Consider the following 21,981-nt stretch of genomic DNA (forward strand, 5'->3'; position numbering starts at 1 on the left):
AAACCAGAGCAGGAAGTGCGTGTGTGGGAGCGACCCGGTTAAAGCAGCGCTGGGTTATCACACACTCACAAAGGCGACACACAGCTGCTGCAGGGCGTATGGCGATTGATTTTTAATGGCTTCATAAACAACTATATAAAACCGTTCATAAAAAGTCATGCACTCTCAGTGTAAATTCATTATGAAATCTAGAGAAAATCTATGTACAACAGTGTGAACTGTAACAGTGACTTCATTCATCTGGGTGATTCACCACAAACATACTTGGCTGCATAGAAACGTTGACATTATTATTGCCTACACAGAAAATTTATTGAAAAGGAAAGAAAATCATGTAAAAAGTTTAAGATCTAACAGGTTCTTCCATTAAAAGACGAGTCTTTCCTGGAGCTGATGACAACTTAAAATATGGACTGAACCGAAGCGAAACTACTTACAACTTACCACTGTTAAAGAACCTTCCCTTCCCAACAAGTACACTGTGAAAAGAATCATCAAGAACTACTGTACATACGGTAAATCATAGAATGACAAAAGCCTGAGTTGATGGGGAAAAGTCATAATTAACCCAAAAGCCTGAGGAAACAGAGCAGATATTTTACAAAATGTACAACAGCATCACTGAAGGGAAAACACATGATTCTGTTTACAGCTAAGATACGTTATTAAATAACTGCCACCTGGTGGAAGAAAGGAACCAGAAATGATGTGGATGAGGTACTTCAGGTGATGAGCCTGAGCCCAGCCTGGACTCGATCTGTAATGTCTCGTAGTTAGCACTTAAATAAGCTCCATACTCACATTAAACAGACAGACAGACGGACAGAACAGTCAAAGAAGATCCAGTGTCGTGGGTTTGGGAACATGAGGCATCACTCAGGGCCAAGTGTGGAAATTAAAAAAAAACAAAACACATCTGTAAAAATAAAAACTGTGCTGCACGCGGTCCCGCCTCCAGGAGAACGCAGCCGTTAGACTCTTGAATACAAAAATAGGCTCTTTTTATCTGCTACCTGGTTGGGGCTGCTCCCTGGCACTCGCCACCCAGGGGCCCGAGATGAGCTGCAACTGAAGCACAGAGGTAACAGCCATGCTGAACTGACTGATAGACAGTGCTTCCAAGTGTTTCAGGTTGGAGTCAACAGTCCCTGTAAGGCATCTGCTGTGTTGCTGAGTCTATGGCTGCTACTAGCAGACCCAAGTAGCTCTTGTTATGTCTTGCGGCTGCTCCAGATCTGTTCTGGGGTGCTCTTGTGGTCTGAGGAGTAGTCAAACGGGGAGCGGTGTCCCATGGGTGAGCGGGAATCATAGGGGGAGCGCTGGTCTCGAGGAGATCGGGGCCCACTGGCTGAGGCTCTCTGCTCAGTCTGCCAGTCTGCGTGGTAGCGGTAGGAAGCACGATGGTCCGAGTGAGAATAGTCCTTGGAGTCCAGCCGATAGTCTCTGCTGCTGCGGAACTCCTCCACCTTCCTGTGCTTGCTCTCGCTGTAGTATCTGCCAATACACACATGATCTTAGTTACGTCACGGCAAACACACATTAGGAAGCAGAGCTTCTCAGAGCTGCTCTACAGGAATGCTAGCCCCAGTTCTGTTAAATGACTGATGACGCCAAGCTTGAGGCCGCCCCCGACCCCAGGCCTGTGTGGCAGACTCGGGCCCCCGACCCCTTGGTCCCCTGGCCTCACTCACCTGTCCTGTCTGTCTCTGTCCCTGTCCCTGTCTCTGTCCTTGCTGTCGGGTCTGTAGTGGTCTCTGTGGTCTTTGCCGTTGCTGAAGGAGCTGTAAGGTCTCTTCCTGGACTCTCCTGAACTCATCTTGTGTGACTCCTTGCTGCTGCCATCATGGTATCGACCTGAGGGGTGATGTCTTTCTGAGCTGTAGCTGTCTCTGCTGCTGTCGTCCTGGTGAGAATTCTCTTTCAGCCTTTCAATATCTGAGGACAAAGCGGTAACAAAAGCTGGGTCACGTGACTGAACTTACATACTTGTATTTACATGTGAGAGGAGTAGAAGGAACGCGTACCTGCGTGTTTATAGCCATGCGTGTTGACATTTCGGGCATTCTGCTCCATGGCCTAGAAAAACAGCATCATGAGTGGATTTGCTGCGCCGCCACGACAAAGTGAACATATCAGAGGAGCGTCCATACCTGTGTCTCTTGTCTTTTCTTGATTGCATGCTTATATAGTTTGTGGAGTTTTCTGGCATCGAACTCGGTGAATTTGGAAACAAATATCCAGAGGTTTCTGTTAAAAACAATAATTTTTGTTACACACACACACACGAGTATAATAGGAATAAAAACACAGACGCCATGTGAACTAACTTCCGCCACTGCTTGATGTGATCCGGGTTTGAGTACTCCTTCAAACACTCAGTGATGTGGTCTCCAATCTTTATGAGGCACTGCCTCGTATGCTCCAGCTGCTCGCGCTCCGACAGGCCTTTTTCTGGCCTGTCCAGCTGCTTCAGGGCTGCTTTCACCGGACGCATGCGCTCCTTGCACTGCAACACACCGAACAGAGGCCACTTACTATCAAACCATTTCAACCATGTTTCCAGTCATTTATTATCTGGTGCATTCTTCATTTCTGCCGCTTCGGGTTGTTTGCCGTTAGCCGTGTTTCTGTTTTTGTGAATCCTGCTCGGCCTTCTCCCTTTAGATGTGCTGCACACTGATAACACATACCACACTGAAGGTCTTCTGGTCCAGCTCCTCAGACTCCTCCGACACTGGCACACTCTCCCCACTTGCTGTGATGTGAACCGGCACGTCTGAGCTTTTCTTTGTTCGGTCCCTGGCTTCAGTCTTTATTTCGTTCTGATGACATGAATTTCACAGACAGTTAGAAGAGAAATCAGTGTCTTGTCTGCAGCATATGTCATTAAATTACCAATCAATTAGGTGTCACCTTTTCCACGTTTTCCTGTTTGTGCACAGGCTCCAGTGGCTTGGTTTCTTTTTTCTCTTTGGGCTCCTTCGTCTCCTTCATGTGCCAACTTTCTTCCTTTTTCTCTTTTTTGATTTCTTTTTCTTTGACCTCCCTCTCCCCTGATGAGGAGACCTCCTCCGGCTCTTGCTCCTCATCGTTGTCGTCCTCGTCCTCCGTCAACACTCGCTCCGTTCTGCCTCGTCTGCTTGGTTGCACCGACTCCTAAATGGTTCAAAGCAACATGTCACATTTCAGCCCGTAACTGAAAATGAGAAACATTCACATCATCAAAGTAGCTCCACGTGCACCTGCACATACCTTTTCCTCTTCGATTTCATCCTCCTCCTCCTCGTCATCATCAGACCTCTTCTCTGATGCGGGTTCTGAAGATGGGCTCTTTATCATTTCCTCTGCCTTAGTCTGCTTTATCGTCTTGCTCTTTTTACTTCTTGGTTTCCTCTTCAGTGAAACAGCCTACACAAACAGGACACAGGCGGATTCTAGCAGGCAACTGGTTGAAGTAATGAAAACGGCTCATCCACACAGACAAGCTGGATGTGACTTACTGTTCCTGCTTGTTTCTGTGCTTCTTTTTTGGACAGATGCTTGCTGAGTAGCTTGATGAGGTAGTCTGCTCTGGTCTGTAGCTGTTTGGCCTGAGGCTTCTTGTCAGGGTCGTCTGGTAGGAGCTGAGCAACAGTGAGAATAGTAGATATGAAGGTTTAATATCTTAGAAAGAAGCATAAGGAGCTATGAGGTCTCAGAGCTGTTCTACTGGTGGTTCTAGGGGTTCTACATGTAGGATGGAGGCAGAGCCTTTAGCTGCCAGGCTCCTCTGTGGAACCAGCTTCGGGTCAGGTTGTACTTTAGTACAATCTGCCTCAAATTCATTATTCATTATTCATTATGCGTCACTCAAAAACAGTACTATCCACTTCAGGTACGTTATGCCTCATCAGTGTAGTTCCCCCAATGATGTGAGGTTTTATCACCTTGTGAGTCAGATTGAGGTCTGGGTCCATCTTGATCATCTCCCAGCTGCCATAACCGTACTCGTAAATTCCTATGAGGAGGCTAGAGTCGTCCTCTTTCCCCCACTCGATGTCAAAGTGTGCCGCCTTAGAGTGGCATGGAATCATGTACCTGGTCAAAATAGTCCTATTTATTAAAAGGCGCAAAGACTCAAACACCGCATCTAACAACCACAACAATCAAAGTATATTTACTTCTTTCTCTCTTCAGGGTCAGCAGGAATGGCCTTATGCAGTGGAGCCAGCTCCTCCTCGTGAGATATGACAAGCTTGGCATTTACCTGGACTCCAGAGATCCTGAATGTGGGACCCTTCATCTTACCTCTCCTGCCTCCTGATGAGCAAGCAAAGGAGGTTACATGTGTTAACACCATGAAGACCATGATATGCAATGACGTGCATAATAAACACATAGGTTTTGTTAAACTGTTACTTTTTCTTACGTCCCTAAGGTAACTGAAGAAAACAAAATGTCTTGATGTGTCCACAGCTCTTTTCTCACACATGCATCTAATATTCTCAACTGGTGAAATCCCGGCATGCAGGCAAACCAATTCAGCACTAAGACAGCAAAGGAATTTATGCTGCCCTGAACCTGATGTTCTTTCACTGATGTCTGGCAAAATACTGGTCCTCAGTCAGGAGAGGCTTTAAACGGAAACATCTCTGCTGCTCTGTACAGTCTGTAAAACCGTGATCTGCACCAAACACAGCTTGATGTCCACCTAGTGAATACATTCAAAGTAGAAAGCAGAGAACTCACTGACGTACACTATTATTATATTCACTATTAATATATTATTGCCAAAAGTATTGGCTCACCTATCCTATCAGGTGTTTCAATCACTTCCACAGCCAGAGGTGCATAAAATCAAGCAGACTGAGAAGCTCAGTCACTTCCAACATCAAACTGTGATAGGATGCCACCTATCCTGACTGACCAAATCCAGTCATGAAATTTCCTCGCTCCTAAACCCCAGTCACCGTCAGCCGTATTACAAGAACATGGTAAAAGTGTTTGGGAAAGACAACAGCTCAGCCATGAAGTGGTCGGCCATGTAAACTGATGGAACGGGGTCAATGGATACTGAGGCGCATAGAGCGAAAAGTTCGCCAACTTCCTGCAGAGTCAATCACTACAAACCTCCAAACTTCTTTCAGATTAGCTCAAGAACAGTGGCAGAGATTTTCATGGAATGGGTTTCCATGGACGAGCAGCTGCATCCAAACATACATCACCAAGTGCAATGCAAAGCGTCGGATGCAGTGGTGTGAAGCAGGTCACCACTGGACTCTAGATCTGTGGGGATCCATGATTCTCTCTGGAGAGAAGAATCACACTTCTCTATCAATGACCAGTCTGGGTTTGGTGGTTGCCAGGACACTTGTCTGTCTGCATTGTGCCAAGTGTAAATTTTGGTGGAGGGGGGGGGGGGGGTGTTTTCCACGAGCTGGGCTTGGCCCCTCAGTTCCAGTGAAAGAAACTCTGAATACTTTAGCACAGCAGGATGTTTTGGACTATTCCATGCTCCCAACTTTGTGGGAACAGTTTGGAGCTGGCCCCTTCTTCTTCCAACATGACTGTGCAGAAGGATGACGAGTCTGGTGTGGATGAAATTTAGGTCAGCACTGTGTAGGCCAGACCTACACAGAGTCCTGACCTCAACCTGATAGAACATCTTTGGGATGAATTAGAACGGCCTCATCCAACATCAGTGTGTGACCTCACAAATGTGCTTCTGGAAGAATGGCCAAAAATTCTCATAAACACACTCCTTGTGGACAGCCTTCCCAGAAGAGTTGAAGCTATTAAAGCTGCAAAGAGTGGACCAACATCATATTAAACCCAATGGATTAGTAATGGGATGTCACTAAAGTTCATATGTGAGTCAGGGCAGGTGAGGGAATACTTTTGGCTGTAAAGTGTATAAACACATGGAGTATCATGCATTACTTTGTCTGCATCCCAGGCAAAGCCAGGGTGTCACAAACGCCTACAGTCCATGTACAAAAACCCCAAGTGTCATGAGAACAATGAAGAACAATGTGAGAGGTTCCCAAAGCTTTGCCATTTAACTCCTCCAGGTCAGGATGCAGGCGGACATCATGGGACTGTTACCTGAGGTCTTCTCCGGCCCACAGGGGTTTTCCCGTAGTGTTCTTAAGCAGCCGTTGTGAACAGTTTCTGCCAGGCGTTTCAGGTCATGTTCAGACTTGTCTACTAGTTCTGCATCACGAGCAATAGCATCCAACCTGCAGGAGGACAACACACACTGACACTTCGTATCACGGTTTTGTGCAAAAGCAAATAAGCCTGATCAAGCTTACCTTTCTAATGGTCCTCCAAATTTTTTGTAACTCTTGACAAACCTGTTGGATGTTAAAGGAACATGTGAGGAATAAATCAACAGCCCCGCTGAGAAACCAACAGGTTGAACATTCACCTTCGAATCTCAGCATCGCTGAAACCCTTTATGTTTTCCCGTGGAATGGTCCTTGGACGCCCTCTTTTCTTTGGCCTTTTCCTTTCTGAGGTGGAGTCACTGTCAGACCCAGAGTACCTCCTGTTTCTACTCTGCCGACCCTCACTAGCGTTAAAGTTAACCTGTCAGGACGACAAATGTTAGAACACAACGTAGTCAACAGGACAGCTGATAATGGGCTGAACCTTTTTCATTCTAAAGCATTGTAGAGCAACAACAAACAAGTTTGAGTCAACATATTGCAATATATGCTGGAAATATGAAAAGAAAACACAGAAAAACAGGGAACATAGAAGCTGGAAAACCATGGCATGCTTTATATTTATGACTTGGACTGTTTTAAACAAGCTAGAACCATGACTTCAGTCCTTCTTCCACTGACACTTCCACTAAGCAGTGATGTGACAGAGGGAAAAGAAATTTAACCGTCATGCTTCCTAAGTGTGAGCAAATGAAGCGAGAAGGGGACTGGGCCCAACACTGAGCCCAGGTAGGCTCTGAACCATTAGAGTCTTATCTGTGAACTGCTGCTTGGATTCAGGAGGATGTGTACCTGTTTAGCACAGTTCCTCATGCGCGGCAGCATGTAGATTTCCTCCAGCTCCCTCTGTCGCTCTTCCTCTTCCATTCTTCTTCTCTGCTCCTCAGGAATGATGTCATCCCAACTCCGCTGACTCCGCTCAGAGTCCATATCTATTTCCTCATCTTCCATCATGGAAAAATTGGCTACCTGCAACAATGAAAGACAAAACTCTATAAGGCATAAAGAAGAGACGCATTTCATGCTTCAGCTCCTCTATGACTTTCAAGCATTTTACAATCCAAATTCCTTTCCACAATAGCACACTATGAGGTATATAAAGCATTTTGTGTAATACTATTTAAACGGGAGTGAAAATAATAACTGAATCAAAAAACTTTTTTATCAACCTTGAACTGAGATAGCAACTCTTCTCCCACTGTGGAAGGTCCAGGGTCATTCTCTCGCGTCTCTGCTCGTTTGAGGATCTCGTCAATGTCCATTTCCTACAAAACAAAACAGAATTGTATAATGCTACTACACAGGTACACAGACAGAGAGAGCATGTGTATAATATGTACATTCAGCATGCATGACTACATACCTGAGGCTCCAGTTCTTCCCCCTCTGGCTCTTTGAAAAGTTCCTCAGCACCAAACTTGAGAATGGCAGACAGCTCCTCCTTATTGAACGGTGCAGAACTGTGTGCAATAATATTCAAAAGGAATCAACCAACTTCACAAAAAACAAAACATGCTGTAAAGCATCTCTACTTATATCTTGTCTTGTCTATGTCTTGTCAGCAACAAGCACCAGAGTTACAGTTAAAAGAAACAGAGTCAAGGAGAGTCAAGGAGCAGAACAAACATGCACTAGATACCTGGAGGGAGCAGCACCAGTATGGAGGACGGTTTTCCCTGTGGTGTCCATCCTCTGAATGACAAGGTGATCCAGCACCATCTTCTTCTTTGCCCTCTCAATTATATCCTCCTCCACTGAGCCTTTAGTCACCAGACGGTAGATATTGACCTGCAAGGCCACAGGCAAACAGTAAGAAATTAAATATTCTGCTTACAAACCTGATTTCAAGAATGTTCGTACTAAATGTGTAAAAAGGGTGAAAAGGTGAAAACACCCATATATCACAGTTTAACTTTCTTTGGATTGAGGCTCAAATGATTAAGTATAAGGAACCAGAGTCTGATAATACAACAAACCAAATATTAACTGTTTCTTTGCGCGTCTTTATTATTTCATGGTTCAATTTCTATTTGCGTAATATGTAATGTATAAAATAGCTCAATGACATCACATGATTATAAAGGTGGATGCTGACCTGTCTCTTCTGTCCAATCCGATGGGCTCTGGCCTGCGCTTGCAAATCATTCTGCGGGTTCCAGTCCGAGTCAAAGATGACCACTGTGTCGGCTGATGCCAGATTGATTCCCAAACCTCCCGCACGTGTCGACAACAAGAAGCAGAAATCCTGAGCACACGAGAAAAAAAGTCACTATCTGCAACATTTCTGGTTCAAAACTAAGCACAAACTGCATCATGATGTATGTCCACAGCACAGAACCTACCTCAGAGCCCTCAGCATTAAAATGATCCAGTGCCTGCTTCCTCATCTCCCCTTTGATGGAACCGTCTAATCTCTACAAACAATTCAAACACAAAAATTCACACGTGTGTCATGTAGTATGTAGGACAGCTTATCAGCATGTATGTCACACTGCACCTACCTGAAAATAGAACTGTCTGCTCCTCAGGTATTCCGCCAGGAGATCCAGCATCCGAACCATCTGGGAGAAGATGAGGACTCTGTGGCCCCTCTCTTTCAGTCGCACCAGCAGCTTGTCCAGCAGAACTAGCTTCCCACTGCTGCGTATCAGTTGCTGTGGAAAACAGGAATGAGTCACATTAGCAGAGCAGCAGTGTTTATGGAGCATGTGTATATATGGCATCAACAGACCTGTAGGGCCTCTGCTTTGTTGAGGAATTCATTGTCCTCTGGGGGCTTGATGAGGTAACAGTGATTACAGCACTTCTTGAGCTCCATCATGATGTTCAGGAAACCCGATGTGCTGCCTTTGGTACCTTTACTCAGAGCCTTGTAGTTCCTGGTCAGAATCCATCTGTTCACAAACAGAACATACAGAAACTATGATGTATTGATGATGATGAAGCGCGTCCTAGCTTTTGTTTCTAAAGACTATCCTTTTTAAGCCTGTTCAGAAATGTAATTTGTTTTTAAAGCAAACTTCCAACATCTAGTTTGTTCAGCACGTGGTGGCAACAGCAATTAACAGTTAAATTTCATAATAGAAGCATCATTTTTGAATATCTCATGAAGCAACAACCCAAACTGGAGATGAACAGTTTAGTCATTTTAAAACAGGGAGGTGCTTCTGTCATCACTCCAGTTCATCCAAAAGTTAATGTTCCTCTATCCCTTAAATGTCACTTTAGTTGGATCAATCCAAACAAAACGTTTCTTCACTTAAGCAATGAGCGAGTCTTACTTGTAATACTGTTTCTGGATAGCACTCATCTCCACTCTGAGGATCTGCTCCACCTTAGCAGGAAGAGATTTCTCAACGTCCTTCTTGACTCTGCGCAGTAGAAACGGCTCCAACTCTTTGTGTAGACTGGTGTAGCCTGAGTCTCTGCCCTTCCCGTGCTCCTCCTCAAACAGCTCCCAGGAGTGAAACCTTGAGCAGGACATACAGCACAGTTGGTAAGCAGCAATACAGCAGAAGAGAGCGTTGTCTGCTTACTGTAAGGCTATGTTTACACCTTTACCAACACCACAGAGGAAATGACACAAAGCAGCCTATGATGATGTCATTACACACACTGCTGCAGCAGAAGCACAATGCTAGTAACATGCTGCTTCTTCTCACTAATTAGCATTAGTAAAAACACCTTGGGGCAGACATTAAATCCGATTAGTTACATTCCAGACTAGGAATAATATAACATGTCCTACTTCTCAGGCATAATGAAGTGAAGCAGTGACCAGAGCTCCTTCAGGGAGTTTTGCAGTGGAGTCCCAGTAATCAAAAGCCTGTGATTGGACTTGAAGTCAATCATGGTTTTGTAGAGGAGGGAGTCGTCGTTCTTCAGTCGGTGTGCCTCGTCCACACCAATGAAGGCCCAGTTAACACTGCCCAAAAATGACTGCAGACACAATTACACTAGTACCATAAACATACACTCCAGTTAGGATTATAAGTGGAGACAACGAGGAGCCGGCTGCTGACCTTATCTTTGAGAAGAATCTCATATGTTGTGAGGAGAATGTTGAATTTTAATCTTTTACTATGGAGGTGCATCCACTCATGTGTCCTGATCTGTTTAACAAAAACAAAGAGAGAAAACATTACATACTATCATAGAACTATTGTTTTTAAAATACTCTGTTAATGCATGAACATGTGAAAGTAAGAAAAGAATGTTTTTCAGTTGGATTCGGATTTGTGCACACTCACATATGGTCTACTGGGTGTATGAAAGGTCATCAGTTACTTTACCATGTTCCTGCTGCTGATGTCTCCGAGATAGACGACAACGTTCATCTGAGGGGCCCAGAGCTGAATTTCTCTTTGCCAAGAGGTCAGCGTGGAGAGAGGCACAACCAACAAGAAGGGCCCATAGAGCTGATGCTCATTAAACAGGTAGTTGAGGAAACAGATGGTCTGGATGGTCTTTCCTAAGCCCATCTCATCAGCGAGGATGCAGCTATTACCTCTACGAGTAAAAGACAGAGCAGAGACAGCAAGATTTAAAAAAATAAAACTAAACTTAAATGAGTTCAAAGACCGGTAATTGTAAGTCTGAGCCAGTCTAACACAGTGCCACTGGTACAAAGTCAAAGCTTTAGGATCTCAGATGAAGACGTTCATTTATAAAGATGAGACGAAGAGCAAAATGAAGCAGACTGGCAGCAGCTAGATGGATGTGATGTCACAGGTCTCAGGTTTCACTGGAGCTGAGCAGTGTTGTTTCATCCTGCTGATAACACCCTGAAGCACTGAGACGTCTGTAGCAGACACTGTTTAGCCCAGTGTTGATGGCTGTCATGACTTTTTTACATGACTTAAAATGTACACAGATTCTTTGGGGTTAGAAATAAACACGTGAGGTGCATTCACTTCGGAGAAAGATTTCTGAGTGTTTCCTCGAGACATTACTTTTATGGTTTTCCAAAAGCAAAAAATTGACTTCTATTCACATTTGCCATCACACACATAAAAGTACACGGTAGAAGGTTTGCCTCTACATTTGCCCCATCCCTTGGGGGAACAGTAGGCAGCCAATTACAGTGCCTGGGGAGCCAGCGCAGAGTTTCTTGTTCAAGGACACTTCTGGTGAAAGGGTTCAAACCTGTGACTTTCTGTATCCGAAACAGATGCTCTTTCCATTGAGGCCATAAGGCCACCAAGCCAGAAACAGTATGCAAGTGATGAATCTTATGCTTTTAACAACTAGAGCATTGATGGTGGTCATGCAATCTGAGAATGTAACAAATGCTTGCATCATACTTGCACCAGGAATGGGCCATCCAGTTTAAACTGTCCAACTGGTAGTCCCGGAGCTCCAGTCCATCCCCCCCTATGTAAGATGGCTGCTTCTTCATGGGCACAAACCTGGGTCTCTGTTTGAGAACCTAAGGAAACAAACGATGATGTCAGTTTGACTCTAAGGTTCACAGAGTAACGCTTAGTAACGCAGCAGACCACTACTGCCACTAGACACACGGCAGTGGTTCACCTTGCACTCTTTGAATGGAATGGTCTTGGACTGGTTTCTGCTCATGTAGTCATTGATGCATTTCTGGAACTTTTTAGCAATCAGAGCACCGTCTTCCCAGCTACACTCCGAGTAGGGTAAACCCTGCCATTTGCATAGGTAGTCTGGGTAACCAGCTGCTGACTTCTGGTTTGAATGTCCTGGTCAGAGAAGACAAACACTAATTAGTATTCAAACCCAGTGAATGCACATCACATGACCAACACCTCTGCAAACCTTTCTTGAAGTTTCTTGATATGTCATTTGTGATATGTACAAAAACGGTGTAAAATGTAAAACTAAGGTCTTAACACAACATAGTTCTGTACACAATCAAATGAAACATTATCTAAACTTTATCCTTTTAACATTTGTAAATATAATAAACACAATGCATGTCAGAGAACTGTCACAAACTAATGTAGCAGTAGCAAACAATACACAACCTACCGATGATTCTCTCAACTAGCTGGTATTGAGAATGCAGGTCATTCATCAGTTCTTCCTGACAATTCAAATACTCAATGTCCTCTGGTGAAGCTGCCTTTAACCTGGTTAAAAACATTAAACATTAGAAAAACAGAGAGTTAAGATATGCTCCATGTTCACACCATGTAAAAAGAGTCATACTAAAGATGAGATAGATGTGGATAGGTTCCCCTCTAGTGTGGAGGTGTGTGGTTTCATTTCCTATTTTCTTTGTTCCTAAATCAGCACAGGGCTGTTGTAACTCCATTCGTCATCATCTGGATGAAAAGTCACAAGTGCAGGGCAGCTTACCACCCACTACATGTATACTCAAAAGCGTCTGATTATACTGCCAGAGTTCAATGTATCAGTGCTGTCCAGAGGAGCAGAGGCCTTACAGAACCCCTCAGTGACTGTAGTCAGTCACTGCCTCCTACTGACGGTCTGATCAGTCTCATTATGCAGCTGGTGTGGGTGACATGAACACTGACTGACACCTAGGTGTGTATCCTGTCAATAGGTAGCCTGGTCAGTTCACCAACAGCTGAACATGCATCATGCTGCAGTTTGCTGAGGAGTGATGCAGACAGAAACGGAACCTGATGGATGCAGCTGCAGTGAATGAATAAATGCACTGCACTACAATACTGAAGGATAAGCAGATCCTTTATCTGCTTTCCTACTTATTTACAACTACCTCACCTTCACAATTATCCTATTATACAAAACTACTAGCCACCCTGTTTAACACATTTTCCATAATAAAGGCCTAAATATTAATTGTCATAGGGAGCAAGAATAAATGTTCTCACCATTTCTTTCTTTCCTGCTCCTTCTTCTTGAAGTTATCAAGCTTCTTCATGCCCTTTACATTCTGTAGCTTCAGTGTCTCCTCTGTCTCCCAGGTGTTGTGGATATGCGCCCAGTTTTTCCATTTGATCAAATACTGGACCTCCCCAGCCTCCTTATTGGGATTGAAGTTGGCGTTGGGGTCTCCATCTGCTTCCACAGCATACACTGTGGTTGGACTTCCTGTTGCTGTTAGGGAAAAGGGAATACTGATTAATGACCTGCTTTACTCATCTAAGGTGGCTGTTTTCAACTGCTATCTCCAACAGTCCATCATTGTATGACTAACCTAACAGATATTATCTGTAACCTTGTGCCATTGGTAGTTACTGTTAATACATTTACTATGCTTGACCCACAAAAAACAAAAGAAGGCAATATCTGAGGTTACAGGAGATATTCCACCTCTCAACAAGGAAATTCCCTCAAAACCTGTTTTTAACGGATGACGATTATTATGCAGTGGACAGAGTGAATCAGAAATGGGGTAATTACAGTTAGAAGGTAGCTTCTCACCCATAGTACTCCTAACATGTCTGCAGACTCTCTCTAATCCATAAGACTAGTGCAGTACTGACTGTGTACACAGGATTTAACACCTGGAGGAACATCAAGCCCTCTGATCGTGTGTGTCAGGGTGTGAACCCAACATTGACAGCTTGAACTAGAACCAGGTTGGGGGTTTTAGATTAGAAAACTCCATATTCCCAGAAGCAGGCGACCACTCTGTCATGTAAACACTGAACCACATGCATGTACTAATCAAACTTGATGATCAGTCAGCAACGCAGCCTCTTTGCTTTGAATAATGTCCACAATTCCTCAGTTTAGCATTACAAAAAAAAAACACGTGATAAAGGCCTTTTTACCCTCTTGTCATCACGTTTTTCTCTACCTTGCCTTATGTTTCAAAATGAAGGTGATAAAAAAGGTTGCAGTAGCCTGTTAATTCAGCCAGCTCTGTGACAGTACTCAGCCTCCTCTCTGGTGTTTGCTACTTTAAGGTGAGTCCCTGCTGGAGGTGTCTGAGCTGCTGCCTCAAAAACTGTAAGAAATGAACACTGCAAACACATGAGCTCTGCATCTGAATTGCAGCTAAATGCTCAGCTAGCTTGTTGCTGTTCTCTCCCCCAAACCTTTGACCCCTGTGCTACATCGTGCTGTAGGATGAACGTTGGCCGATCACATCGCATTTAAATAAATGACACATGGAGCATCAGCCCTTCGTTGTAAAATTATGTTATTAGCTACAGGAGAATCTGATTATTTTCCCCATTTCAAAATTGGTTCAGTGAAAAGTAACATATCCGAATTAAAAGTAACAAAAAGAAGCTGTGAACAGCTAACGGGCTTAAAAAAAAAAAAAAAGAAATATGCGCACAAATGCCTAACATTCGTTGACTTCCTGTCACTGTCCTATGAACAGCTCACTAGTCCATCACAGAGGCAACTTAGAATCTCCAATCAGTCTGACTGTATTTCTCTGGACTGTGGGAGGGAACTAGAGACCCTTTAGGAACCCACACAGAGAAAACATGCACACTCCACACTAAAAACTCATTACTCATTATACTCATCTGTGTATAACTAACAGGTGTCAGTCTTTGTCAAAATAAACAGGTCACGCCTTGGATGTAAACTTTCTTCTTCAGCCAGTGGATCTGCGGTATTGAGTAGCTGCTTCTTATCCTCACCTTAATGGTGCTGTTCATTACAGCAGCCCAACTGATCAATAACAGCAATCATCTTTCAGCTGTAATCTGCTGACTCTCAACCAATTTTTTGTCTAGCTTAAAACATGCCACTTACATTACACCCACACCAGTTTTTTTTACGCTTCAATATAAAGTACCATGACTAGGTTATTTTTGATTAAAAAGGCTCAACTCTCAGCCTTCACATTGTTACATTGGGTCAAATCATTCACAGCTCTGATGCACATGACACTCAGATGTGTAGTTAAGCCCAGAACTAGAGTGAGTGAGTGAGTGAGTGAGTGAGTGAGTGAGTGAGTGAGTGAGTGAGTGAGTGAGTGAGTGAGTGAGTGAGTAGTCCCTTTGACATCCCCTAAACCTCCTACACTCATTATACAGGAAATTGTAGGTGAAATTACACTTTGTCTCCTCCTACCTCTTTTCCTTCCTATTCTGCAGTCCATCACTCTCTCCAGTGTTTCAAACTCATCTTCCTCAGGCTGTGGAACATCTTCACCCAGAACTTCCACCAGATCGTCTGAGTCGGTTTTCAGCTCCTCATCCTCTTTGTAGCTGATGTTGACCGTGGCCTGCCGTCGTGGCCCAGCGGATGCAACTTTCTTATAGCTCTCATCCTCATCTTCAGAAGACGAACACTTCTGTTTGTTTTTTTTCTGGGTGCTACTTTTCTTCCCATTTCGAAAACTCATCCTGGAAAAACAGGACGTGGCAAATAAATGAATGAAATAAGCAATGGGGGTAAATTTACAGTCAAATAAGTCAGATATCCCACAATGAGTAACAAAACTTCTATTCTGTTCTATGTTTTTGATACTTCTTAGCTTTACAAGCATTACAAGATACTACATACTATGAGGGGCAGAGTGCAGTTGACTGTTAAAAAGTTGCATAGCAATCTGGTTTGCTGCACATCACATCTAACCAGACATTAATGCATCCCAGACTTGATGAGCAATATTGTTGGGTGTTTGATGTCTCATATTGTCTGAGCTTGTGTCATGAGTCAGTGATAGCATCACCTCACAGACGCTTATCCAGATATTCAGATAATCATGTTATAGTCACTAATAAGTTACATTCTAATTTTAGGAACATAAAAGCATAATGTTATGCAAAAGGCTAAAAGCAGAGGAGGAAACAGGTTAATAAATAATAATTCAGGGGAACTGTCCACTTACTTAGTTGGGGGTTTTCGGCTCTTGATTGTGTGACTGGGTTCATAGTCTGACGCCGTCTCATCGCTGTTGTCCTCCGCTGAGGAGTCTGATCCAGAGCCACTTGCCGATCCCGAAACGGATCCAGAGTCAGAACAACCTGAATTTGTTCTCCGTTTTGATCCACTTGATGCATCTGACTCATCGCTACTAGAGGAGTCCTACAACACATAGTCACCTCCATTATATTTATGTTTTATGTTTATGTTCACTAGCTCCCAGTTAGAGCAAAAGCAACATATTAGTATATTGCAGAAAACAAACCTCGTCAGATCCACTATTTGAAGAGCTTTGTCGCTGCTGCTGTTGCTGCTGTTGCTGCTGTTTCCTGAGCATAGCAGATCTTTGAACCGCTAGAATACTCGGGTTGGACTTCCAGAACTGCAATTAATGAGTGTAGTTAAAAGTAAGGCAACATATTACAAGTAATTATAAACATAAAATTAGACTGTCTAAAGATTTCCTTGTCAGGATCATTTATGGGTCTTTTTAAGCCTACGGTGAGTGTTACCAAGGTTACGAATGACAATACTTTACTTTCTGCAGTTACAGGCTGTACAGAAGTTACTACTACAACTCAGACATAAGGTCAGTCTCTACTGTCCAGTTGGAGCTTTGTGACAGGGATGTTGAAACCAGAGCCAACATCACAGAGGTCTAGTTAGTCAAACCTTCAGGGCCTGACTAGTCAGCAGCTATTTGTAAATTAAACCTGGCCTGACTTATACGTTACGTTTGTTAAACACGTGTTTGAATAGTCGGCCACGTGGAAACTGAATCAGTTTGGACGACTGTTTCAGTAGAATGATCTGTACGAGATTAGCCACAACACACCGCTCAGCTCCAGGTGAAACAAAAAGCACCAAAACATTAACCACTATCTGTCTATACACATATACAACCCAGCTGCAGTCAGTCAACTGCATTATTGTTTATTGATTTTTATTCCCAAGCTTTGCTCTATCTGGACACTTCCTCCAGCTCTTCTGGGGGGGACATGCCCAGGCCAGCCGAGAGACACAGACAAGCCCAGAACAACAAGCCAGGGAGGCATCCAGAATGATGCCACAGCCACAGAACAGCTGCAACAATCCACCTCTCAATTCCATCCTTCCCGCACCTATTAACAAGACTCCAAGAAGGTTTCTGGGGACAGGAACCTTCTCCACAGCCTTGAGGGCACAAAACAGCCTTTTCTGGAGCTATAGCCTCAGAGATTCTTATCCTAGCGGCTTCACTTGTGACTGCATGGACTGGCCCAGCACAGATTGAAGGTCCAGGTCCCATTATGGAGCCTTTTTGGTACATGCTTATAGCCAGATGGGTCATTTTCAATATAAGTCTAACTTAAAATAAGCCATAGGAACACGTCTGTACTATTTAAAGTTGTATTGAAATTTAAATGTCTTTACCTCAGCTCCATCAATGTTTGACTTGTTTGGCAATTCCATCTTCTGTTTGGATTTTTGTGTGTCAGAATCTGACTGGCTACCAGAGTCTGAGCCACTTCCTGAGTCACTGCTTCCTGACTGGCTGCTTCTGCTGCTGGAAGAGCTAGAACTGGAGCCCGAGTCAGAGCCTGATGCGCTGCCTGATCCAGAACCGGATTCATCATCGGAATTACTGTCACATTTGAGGGACAAATAAACAAATATAAATTAGTACTGACATGTATTCATTTCAAAGAAAAAGATACAACATATCTATCTATACTTGTTTTTTACGCAGCACAGCAGTACAGACAACACAAAGAACAGTACTGTGGTTTAACATTAAACATCAGCCAGCAACTTTTGAAATATATTCTTTTAATGTAAACACATTGGAAGTTGCAGCACACCAAACAGATACAGGAGACAAGTTGTTGAAAACTAGTCTGCTGCACACTAAAAAATAAACTTCTATCTAAACAGGTTTCAACCAGTGCTACCATCGCCACAGAGATGCCTTTACTGTAAACATCTCATTTACCTTGATTCTCCACTGCTGTTGCTGACACTTTCATCCTCCTTGCGTCCAGCCATATTGAACAGAGGCTTCCCCAGGCAACGTGTATAGCTCACGTGGTCAACCTGACAAGAAGCACAAACGTAGACTGTAGTTGTAGATAACAATGAAATCAAAGGGGGTGAAATGAGAACGGGCGCAAAAGAGCGACGACCCTGTGAGCACCGCGTGTCAGTTTACAGCTGGGGCGTGATCTAACGGATGCTACAGGCTACAACCTCCCGCAAATGGCATCACAGCGCGAACCCTGTGCTGCCCAGCTGTTGACCACAACACTCAAAAATAAAATGTTCTGTTATGAATGTGGGGGCAGAATGGCGAAAAGCACAGGCAGGCAGAAATTCTAATGATCAGGTAGAATCAACTTGCGGCAGAACACATCATGGTCCGTCTAGTGGCATCGACGCATTAGCTGGAGGTCCATTTAAACGTCTGGTCATTTTGTGTGTTTCAGCGTGTGAATAATTAAACGCACATTAAACGCACATCACAGCGCTAACTCGAACGTACGGTTCGGTTCACTACGAGTAACTTAGCTGTTGCACCGTTATCAATGCAGCCCGTTTTGCACAATAAGGTGAGGATTGTGAACAAAAAATAATCGTTCTACAGCGCAATGGGCCCGGGTAAAACGGTAAAAAGGTCTGCGAAGGCTGACCCAAACTTTCGCGTCATCGATTCGGGGTGTTGTTTGATCATCCCGTGGCTACAGCTAACGAGCTAACGCCGGCTAAACAGGCCAGTATTAGCAATTGGCGGGGTGCACACATATTCAATAAGCACCACGGTCAGGGCGCCAGCAGATATACCAGCATCGCAGCAAAGACTCTGACTAAACCTTGTTACCACTTTGCTAGAAAATGTCGAATGTACACAGTTCAACTAACTGCTGCTGTTACGCGGTGTTATACTTTCTAAGAATACTTAAAGCTACTACGTTAGCATCATCATTTCTCCACAGTACGTACAGGAATCATATAGATATTAAATGTTATAGCAGTATTAGTTTATTTAATCTTAAGTGCAATACACAACATAGGTGGGATGCGGAGGAAAACATAAGCTAGCATGTACGTTATGAAACACGAGGCTAGCGCGGAAGCTAACAAATGACAAAAACTTTGCGCTTCTTCGCGTTAGGGGGATTTTTTTTCCTCGTGGTTATAGTAAGTGGTTGGTATAAACTATTCCAGCGCTCCCTGGCGCTGTGATCCACAGCAAAATAATACAATGAGTTCGTGTTCATAATTAAACTGCATATCAAAATGAGCTAACCTAACTTCACCTACTTCCATCTTGTTTTCATTCGCCATCCACTTCTCGCGGCATTTTCACCAACAACATGCAATGTTAGCTTAATTTCTCACTACAGCACATGATAAGTAACATTATTCTGTACATTACCGAGAGATAATATTGTGATACCTGAGAAACCCAGCTGGAAAAGCCGTTTACGTCCCGTAGTTCACTTCAAAGGTCCTTTCTTCTGTATTTAACTAGTGAGCTAGTAGCTGATGGTAGCTACCGCTACCTTGCGCCAGCTAGCTAGCTAGCTAGCTCCCAGTTAGGGAGAGCAGCCCCGAACGTTTCAGTTCGGTGGAAGTAAGATGTTTTTTCTCTCCGTCCAATTGTCCCTTTCCTGTTTTAGGCCTAAGCAAAATCAAAGCTTCGTCGGTCAACCGCGATTCTAGAAAGCTGGCATTTCACTATCCAGGGTTCTCCAACAACCGGCCTCCGCCATGACGGTGTAGACTTCACTTCACTAGGAAACCCCGGGCAGTGACGTCACAGCGCTGCTGCTCCAAAAACATCCTACAACCGCAGCAAAGATCTGACAGCGGCTGCTTCAGTAGAAAGGCCAGTGCCGGTTCATTCTGTGGGAGACCCAAACTCAACATGATCGCGTAAGTTAGACAAAGGCCATTGGTCTATTGATACCTGACTGAAATTATGCCTTGTCTATGGATCCTAGTGTAGGACTCTGCTCATGCGTCCCTTTTCTCTACAGGGTTTAGGATTATTTTCTTCATGATGAGGTTGCAAATTTAAACACAGAACTAAATCAAATGTGTGCTCACACGGTGCACATGCAATGCCATTATATCATACACAGCAGCTTTTTAGTATAATAAGAAGTATTTTTTATGGGTCTAGTTTCTTTGATTACCTGAATCCAGGTGTTTTTCATGTCAGCTTTTATAACGTAACCGTAATAAAGGCCTTGCACGCAACAACAGTGCCACCTACTGGACACGTGTTGATTATCACTGCTTTCCTTGACACGGGGTTGAGTGAGCGCAGGTATCCCTTGGTCACAGAGAAGATGCTTGTCTAGAAACTAAGCAAAGCTGTTCACCATCAATTCTACCTTATGTCTACATACAAAATATTTATTTGATGTTAAAGTAATGTTAAATAAGGTTAACAAACAAACATATTAACATATTATTATATATATGAAATCTTAAACAATATAGTTTAGGAAAGTGTCACATTTATATTTAATATAAGATTAAAAATACAATGATATTGAGGTAAAGTAATTAGTTGAGTAGTACTTTTAAGTTACTTCTCAGAGAGATGTGGCCTCTTCTAAATGATTTTAAATGTATTTTTATTCACTGTGTGACCATGATGCTGTTTCTATTTTATTAAAGGCCAGGACACTACAAGATCTAATAAAATAAAAAAGTTTTATTGATAATTATGATGCTCATTAGAATGTGGCACCTTCATGCTTGTGGCTTTTTAGTTCTGGTCTTATAAGGAGGATCCCTGTAGCAAATACAGTATTATACACACATTCTTACACAGGTAAGAAACACTGTAACTGTTGGCCTTTAGACAAGAAAACGTTGTTCAAGCTGATCTGTTGACCGGTACACAGCCACAACAGTGTATAAATGTTCAACAATCTGTTACTGGTGAGGACGACCAGTCCAGGAACATTTCCTACCAACCAAAAATTTGCCCTCGTCTCAGCCAAAGGTAAAAGGAGTGTCATATCTGTGCACTGTCACACCCACACTCACATGAAGGAGGAGCACAGCAGGCCGTGACAGGGCCTTCCCTCCCAGGGGACAACTCCAGGACGTTGACCAAGAAAATGATGGATTATTTCAGAATCTAGAATCAATGATGGCAGGGGAAAAGAAGCTGAAGGAGACTTTCTGATCCTCTGCTTTACCTGGAATGAGTTCATGGTACAGTTTAACGTATGGTGTGTCTAGATTGTTCAGGTTAAAACAGGTATGGTGGTAGCAGCTGGTTCTGATGGAAGGAGCCGGCTGCTCTGACAGACTGGACGGTGGGATTGGAATCAACTACTATCCCACCTTCCAATCAAGGTGAAATGTCGAAAAAGGCTGGTAAGTCAGAGAAGTGCCCCCCAGCAGAAGAGAGAGGGAACTGGTGGGGATGTCATCATTGTTTGAGATCATTGAATTCAATCAAACAGGAAACAGCAACTAAACTCCCGTGTTGGACGAGCAGAGGAGCCGATCTGCGTTCAGGAGCCTGCAGAAACATCGACAAATCAGAAAGCAGGAGAGTGAACACTCAGCCACCGGAAACGTACCTTCAAATTAAAACACAACAGGAAGTCAAGTTGTCGGATCTCAAAGAAGACAACGCTAACAAAAATGTATAAAAATACTCATGTTTTATATAAATGGATAAAATGCCAATTAGGAGCAGACACAGGTGTCACACATAATGTGTCTACTCCTGCTTTGACCATTTTCATTCTCCTCCAGGAAGTCTCCTCCAGGCTCCACTGTCTCCAGCTCTAGTTTAAATGTCTGTCAGCTTTGTCACAGACCTGCTGTTCTTTAGCAGCAGGTGAAGCAGATAATAACAATAATAATTACACTAATATTACACGTAACGAGGACCCCCCTCTCTGCCCCACGCCCCCTCCCTTCACACGCAGCGATACGTTCCTCTGGAGGAATCACGGCGCTGCGCCGC

At 43.6% G+C, this 21,981-nt stretch overlaps 1 protein-coding gene across 1 annotated transcript; it reads right to left on the bottom strand.

Annotated features, from left to right (window-relative positions):
- Positions 1 to 97: 97 nt before the first annotated feature.
- On the bottom strand, positions 98 to 19,790 carry chd1 (chromodomain helicase DNA binding protein 1). The gene is made up of 36 exons (XM_029169162.3): positions 19,438 to 19,790; positions 17,977 to 18,077; positions 17,418 to 17,628; positions 16,270 to 16,386; positions 15,970 to 16,166; positions 15,207 to 15,481; positions 13,040 to 13,265; positions 12,210 to 12,310; positions 11,742 to 11,920; positions 11,513 to 11,637; positions 10,502 to 10,718; positions 10,232 to 10,321; positions 9,958 to 10,148; positions 9,491 to 9,679; positions 8,941 to 9,103; positions 8,711 to 8,863; positions 8,552 to 8,623; positions 8,305 to 8,454; positions 7,849 to 7,997; positions 7,573 to 7,669; positions 7,379 to 7,474; positions 7,002 to 7,178; positions 6,410 to 6,570; positions 6,294 to 6,335; positions 6,085 to 6,218; positions 4,161 to 4,299; positions 3,927 to 4,077; positions 3,501 to 3,623; positions 3,253 to 3,408; positions 2,914 to 3,156; positions 2,691 to 2,822; positions 2,328 to 2,506; positions 2,151 to 2,247; positions 2,025 to 2,076; positions 1,692 to 1,935; positions 98 to 1,494 (listed from the first exon to the last, which is right to left on the bottom strand). Exons 2-36 carry the CDS (start codon positions 18,027 to 18,029, stop codon positions 1,212 to 1,214), a joined length of 5,364 nt encoding a protein of 1,787 aa, XP_029024995.1. The 5' UTR covers positions 18,030 to 18,077; positions 19,438 to 19,790; the 3' UTR covers positions 98 to 1,211.
- Positions 19,791 to 21,981: the final 2,191 nt, after the last annotated feature.

This window comes from Betta splendens, chromosome 12 (assembly GCF_900634795.4).
Source record: "Betta splendens chromosome 12, fBetSpl5.4, whole genome shotgun sequence".
Classification (NCBI taxonomy): domain Eukaryota; kingdom Metazoa; phylum Chordata; class Actinopteri; order Anabantiformes; family Osphronemidae; genus Betta; species Betta splendens.

Bases quoted from the DNA above. Each gene is read 5' to 3' on its own strand.
- chd1 (XM_029169162.3), bottom strand. From the start codon at position 18,029: ATGGCTGGACGCAAGGAGGATGAAAGTGTCAGCAACAGCAGTGGAGAA. The intron at 7,998-8,304 runs GTCAGCATCCAC...GTGGCCTTGCAG, and splicing joins GGATTGGACAGAAGAGACAG to GTCAATATCTACCGTCTGGT. The intron at 3,157-3,252 runs GTATGTGCAGGT...TGAACCATTTAG, and splicing joins ATGAAATCGAAGAGGAAAAG to GAGTCGGTGCAACCAAGCAG.